The sequence below is a fragment of the Prunus avium genome, chromosome 6, assembly GCF_965620075.1.
Source record: "Prunus avium chromosome 6, drPruAviu1.hap1.1, whole genome shotgun sequence".
NCBI lineage: Eukaryota > Viridiplantae > Streptophyta > Magnoliopsida > Rosales > Rosaceae > Prunus > Prunus avium.
The window spans coordinates 26,074,942-26,080,945 of record NC_142289.1 but is presented as its reverse complement, the minus strand read 5'-3'; the positions used below and the strand labels follow the sequence as shown (position 1 = coordinate 26,080,945).

At 40.8% G+C, this 6,004-nt stretch overlaps 1 protein-coding gene across 1 annotated transcript; it reads right to left on the bottom strand.

Annotated features, from left to right (window-relative positions):
- Nucleotides 1-2,623: 2,623 nt before the first annotated feature.
- LOC110760033 (Core-2/I-branching beta-1,6-N-acetylglucosaminyltransferase family protein) lies at nucleotides 2,624-5,429 on the bottom strand. The gene is made up of 2 exons (XM_021962208.2): nucleotides 3,982-5,429; nucleotides 2,624-3,237 (listed from the first exon to the last, which is right to left on the bottom strand). The coding sequence occupies exon 1, from the start codon at nucleotides 5,112-5,114 to the stop codon at nucleotides 4,002-4,004; it is 1,113 nt and encodes a 370-aa protein (XP_021817900.1). The 5' UTR covers nucleotides 5,115-5,429; the 3' UTR covers nucleotides 2,624-3,237; nucleotides 3,982-4,001.
- Between the last annotated feature and the right edge of the window lie 575 nt (nucleotides 5,430-6,004).

Genomic DNA, 6,004 nt, shown 5'->3' with positions numbered 1-6,004 from the left:
TTGTTTTGGACCCTACTTGGCATTATAGGAATAGTGGGCCCTTTGCTGCCTTGAAAATATTTAGCGAGTTTTGGACCCACTTTTACATGACAAGGCAAGAATTGGCTTGGTATGTTGCTTGTGTTTTAACTAGCTTATGAGCTTTGCCTTGAGCTCATTAATCATTTTTACCCTCAAAGTTCAGCTGGAAAAAACCTTCCCAAAAGTTCCGCACTCCAGTGTACAATTCGCCATGATCTTTCAAGGGAACATGGCGAATCCTTACATTTATACTTTCTCATTTTCTTTCCTCCTCTACCCTCCCCCTCTGTATTTTCTTTCCTCCTCTACTCTACCCCTCTGTTTTTAATTATTTTAAGTTGTTTGAATAAATGTTTGTGTGAAAGGAAATGTGAAACTGCCTTGTGCAAGTGATTATTTTGCAAAAGGGAAAGGGGTAGGGTTGGGTGTGGGTTGCGGGTGGGGATGGGGTGATCTGGTTGTAGAGGCAAGAAATAAACAGAGGGAGAGGGAGAGGGAGAGTACAAGGAGGAGAGAGGGCAGGGGGAAAGAGTGATAGGCCAAACGGATTTTTAATGGATTTTCATTTTTAAAAAAATACTTATTTAATTCACATGTCACAATGTAATTGGACATGTGAGCTCCACGTATCTTCCACATTAGACTCTAAACATAATTTATAATTACTGGGATCATTTGTGATAAAAAGCCATAACGTTAAGGACTATTAATGTCACAAAAAAACCTCTAGAACCATTCGTGACAATTTCATAAACCTCAAGAATCATTTGTAATAAAAAGCATTAAATAAAATTATTCTTAAATTTTAATTTGATTAGTTAGGGAGAATGGAATCCGGTATGGTCGATCGGATTTTTCGGATAAGATGCTAACCCTAGGTACAAACCATCCATAAAGTAACAAGTGATAAATACGGTGTTTGAAGTTTCTGTATGAGTTTGGTCAGTGGTCTGACTTCCAGGAAACTTAACAGATCAAAAAGTCCATAAAATTTGGCAATCATAACAACGATGTATGGAATGGCATTATACTGAACTATCGGCAACTTTAGGCTTTTCTTCACTGCTGTAAAGTGTAAACATCGGGCCCTTCTTCTAGAGGGGCAGTAAAGTCATAGATCCATGGACGCCTAAGTCAAAGATGGAGCACCACCATTCTGTGAATTCTAATTAAATAAATAAATAGTACAAACAGAAGCAGCCATGGCCATGTAACCGTGTTTCTCTACAGATCCAAACGGCATAGAATATATCCATTTTACATTTTCCATTTTCCATTTTTAAATTCCTTAAGAGAGCTGGGATGACAAATATAAATAACGACAATGAGAAAAAATTGGTCAAATATCTAAATCACCAAACTTGGACTTACTCGAACACATGTTTAACTTCAGAAAAACAAGATTAAATAAATTTAGAAAAAATCAAATAAAATAAAAACCCCAAAGTGCACAGGACAACAGAGCTCATCTTCCGAGGTAGGCAGGAACACTTTTGTAAGGTAGAACAATGTGAACGACTTAGTCCGTGATTCCTTGACATTTTATTCATTTTATGAAAAATATGCTCCTAGTAAAAGCTCATACATTCTTGTCAATAGCAGTTTAATATACGTGTAAAAATTTTAGTTTTAATTTTTTTAATGAATTATTTTTGCACATATGTCAAACTGTAATTTGTAAGAAAGAATATCTTTTTCTCTCTCTTTTCAGAGACAGAGGCAAGCGGTGTGCATAATTTAGATATTCTAATTTTTTAAAAAGAAAATCTGAAGAAAAAGAAAAGGAAGAGCATCACACCGACAAAATTTTCTGGCTTGTAGTAAGTAAAGCACATCAAAACAGTCCAAAAATCACAGCAATTGATGAATATGATATATGCCAATCTGGGGCCTCCACAGCACGCTTGAGCGGCAAGTGGTTGGCTTACCGCCTTTGATTTTTATGATTGCTTTCATGTGGTTTTGCAGGTGTCATGTATCCACATTAATAGCACCTTCCAGGCAGCTACAGCTAATACCAATCAATTAAGCAACGACGACGGGATTTGTAGAACAAGTGGTTAAATAACATTTATTGATGTGTCCGAAGTTCCAAATTCGATTTCCTCCTTCTAATATCGCTTGTATTTTAAAAAGAGACAAAAATAAATCACAAGCCAAACTTGGCATTGGACTTATTGGTGTAGCTCAACAGACACCAGCCCAACAACATAACCATGATTTATTATAATAATAAAGCAAATCATCCGCATATATTATTTTACAAAGGAAAAGAGGAACCTTCCATTTCGTCAGCACCTACATTTCCATTTATGATATGTTTAGTTCTATCTCTACACCATGTACTTACTGATGATAAAAAATGACGTTGACCAGATGGTCAACGTAAATACAAATCCTTGTTCAATGCAGACAGTCTGGAGACGGTACAAATTGTATATACCAGGGAATTGTTGTTTTGGTTTTCTTGAAATTGCACAAAGTATCTAGATTTTGGTACAACTTTTTAATGCTATCGTAATAGTGGGTCCGCATGTTCGTTAAAACTGTGAATCTGAATTACACATTTTAGTAAAAGCATTCACAATTTGACAAGAAACGATTTCCGGTAAATATAGTAAACATTTTCATTCATCTTAGGCCCGAGATTGGTCCCTCAAATTCAATCGAGACCCTTTTTCTTGTCGTGTGTTACACCGTACAAATATTCCATTTCTACATTTCATATTAATATGTACAAAACACGCATCAAAAAGACAAAAGACCGACTGCTCTCTATAGCTACTACACCATGTCTGCTGGTACCACTATATATATATATCATCACACCACAAAATACCAACTTGTTTTAGTTTTTAACCCAAAGTGAAAACCCAAAAAGAGGTACCTTGCTTGCTTTGCTTCCTTCCAATGCTTTGACACTAGTGGGTGGGTGGCAGACTGGTTTGAGGTCTCTCTTTTCCCTCTACTTTTTCGCCGAACGTGAGTGGTTGCGGATAGCAACCCGTGATATACAAGTTCTTCTCCCTTTTTACATTATATCTTGTTCGAGAGGTAAGGACTCAGTTGGAATTTCCTATGGGTTAGTAGTTTGGGGGCAATTTCTTACGCCTCTCCAAAACCATATTCCCACTCGGTTTCTCCAACTTGTTGCCAAATTGCCAAATCCTCACCTCCTCGGAAAACAATATTTTCACTGGTTTTTTTTCTTTTCACCTGCACATACATATAACCCATTTGACTCAGTCGAGTGTTGTTTTCAAATCAATTGTAACTAAACATATAATGACATAAACCAAGAAAATAATAAAAAAATCCCTTCTTTTAGACTTTAGCTCAAAGCAAGGACTGAGAAAAAGACAGGCGTAGGATCCAAACATTAAAAAAAAAGGAGCTTTAGAGTGGCATCCCACAACAAGCAAGCTCTTGAGTCTTGAAGGTTGAAGCTACCTAACTCTCTCAATATCTGTTCTGGTCCTTATACCTTAGCAAAAGAACAATGCAATAAGCCAAATCTCACAAAACCTCTATACTCTAATAAAATTCAGCAATTTCAAGCTGAAAATTACCAAATGGGTGTTTAAGGTTTTGCAATCTATTGCCAACTAAACTTAATTACTTGCATGCAAGGCGCTTGCAGCTCAAGTCCGTAAAAATATTTATCTCTGCACCCAAGTTTCTAGATTCAATTCTCGGATCCTTGATATCAATTGTATAAAAATAAACACAAAAAAAACTAAATTTCTAGCATAATGGGCTCTAATCTAACCCATTTCCAAACTGCCCTAGCTGCAAATTGATTATGACTTGGACTTATCTCTCTCTACCTAATAGTCCAACTTTCCCGGGAAACTGTTACTGACCAAATACTCCACTGAGTCGACTCGCTAACCACCGAGTCAGCTCGCTAACTCACACGAACAAAAAAATAAAAAGTGAAAAGAAAAAAAACACGCTTACCAGTGTGAATGAGCAGAATCTCAGTCCCGGAAAATGACCTTCTCGGCCAAACCCAACAAGGGTTTCAAGCAATTCGGCGAGAACTTCCTCGCGAACAGGTACGACTCCGACAAATTCGATTTCCGCAGCCGATGAATCAGCTCCGCCGACACTTCCTCGGCTCGGTAAGTGTACGGGTGCCCGTTTACCGTACCCGTCCAATTTACCTGGGTCAGGCTGTATCGGGTTAACCCATCCGGATCCGCCATTGACAACAACGTCGGAAAATAGTGCTCCTCCGGGTAGCACTCGTCTTCTCGATAGCACGGCATTTTGAATTTTCTCCACAGCGCCCGATCCTTCAAAACCACGAGCGCGTGGCGTCGGGTGAGGAGGAAGAACTGGGACCCGACCCGGAACTGCTCGAACGGGACCTCCGGCATCATCGCGAAGCGTCCACGGGCGGCGTACCGCTTCCAGAGACTGGTCGATTTGGAGAGGACCTCGATGAAGCTCTTGGGCCGGACCTTGAGGCCCATCTGGGCCAACTCGGCGTCGGAGCCGGTGGCGGGTCGGGTCAAGTCGAAGGTGGTGGAGAAAAAGAGCGAGTTGTAGACGTACCGGAAGGAGTGAAGGGGGACGCAGTACTGGGACAAAACGGCGAAGAAGAGATTGGCAGGGTCGTCGATGACGGCGGAGGCAAGGAGGCGGCGCGTGGCGGAGATGAGGGTTGCGGAGGCGCGGTAAGTGCGCTTGGAGGGGACGAGGCGGTTGTAGAAGACGGTGCCGGGAGGGAGGGTGACGTTGGCGGACGGATCGGCATGGACGTAAATATTGTAAAGATTGGGGTTGGTTTTGGAGAAGAAGAGGGACCAGAGGGGGGCGAAGTGGAGGTCAGAGTTGGTGAGGAAGAGGAAGGCGATCTTGGGTTTGGAGGATTTCGAATCGAGGGCGAGGTGGGAGAATGTAGGCTTGGGCTTTCTAGGGTTAGAGTTGAGGGCGCGGTTGAAGAGGGTCTGGTCGTCGAGCTCGTCGGAGGCGGAGATGGGGATCGGAGGGCGGGAAGGGGGGAGGAAGCGTGGGGCGAAGAGGAAGAGGAGAGAGAGGGAGAGGAGGAGGAGGAAGGAGACGAGGAATGGGGTGGAGGAGAACATTGGATGGGAGGAGCATACCAGGGAGGAGGAGGAGGCGGCGGCGGTTGGTGTGGCTGATTGGGTGGGTGAGGGTCTATGGGACTTATGGTGGACTGGAATTGTGTGCCTGTTTTCTCTGTGTTTGGGCGTGGTTGTAGGCTGAGGAGGCTGTTGCTGCTGCTTGAACGACTCCAGTGAACTTGAAGTGAGAGAGAAGGAGAGAGTACGGGAGAAATGAGATTTGGGGGATTTGGGGGATTTGGAGAAGGAAACTGATGATTCCAGTTTGTTGTAGGGAAGGGGCCTATCGTACTGGCGCTGTTACAGACCATTAATACAACCCCTAAAGAATTTTCTTCTCTTTCTTTTTTCTTTTTCTTTTTTTTTTTCGTTTTGGGAAATTTGACTTTCACTCTCTTGAATGTGACTTTCAGGCTTAGGTAATCAGATCTAAGGCATCTGCTCCAACAACAAAAAAAAGGGTAATCAGATTTAAGTTATGCAATTTATAACGTAAAATATTGTTTTGCTTTTACTAAAATCTATTCAGCTTTACTAATTCTAATTCTTATCGTAAATAGTTTTTCAAATAGATATTTAAAAAAATGCGACAGAAACTTAAATGGTTATTGTTACAACCACCTTTTATTGAGGGAGTCCTCAAATTATTTGAGTGACCCTCAACTAAAATTTTATAGTTATTGTTCCACAACAAAATAAGGATAAACTTTCAAATAATTCAAAATTAGCTTGATTTAAATTAAAACATTAAAGCATCTCACGTTTGGATTTAAGACCCTTTTTCTCATCCTTTGTATTTCTTAAGAGCATCTCTAAGGGAGATGTTAAATCTAACGTGGTATTTTTAGCATGTAGACAAAATAGTTGAAACTAACTCCAACTTATGTTAA

Excerpts from the sequence above, each read along its gene's own strand:
- LOC110760033 (XM_021962208.2), bottom strand. The coding sequence starts at position 5,114 with ATGTTCTCCTCCACCCCATTCCTCGTCTCCTTCCTCCTCCTCCTCTCC.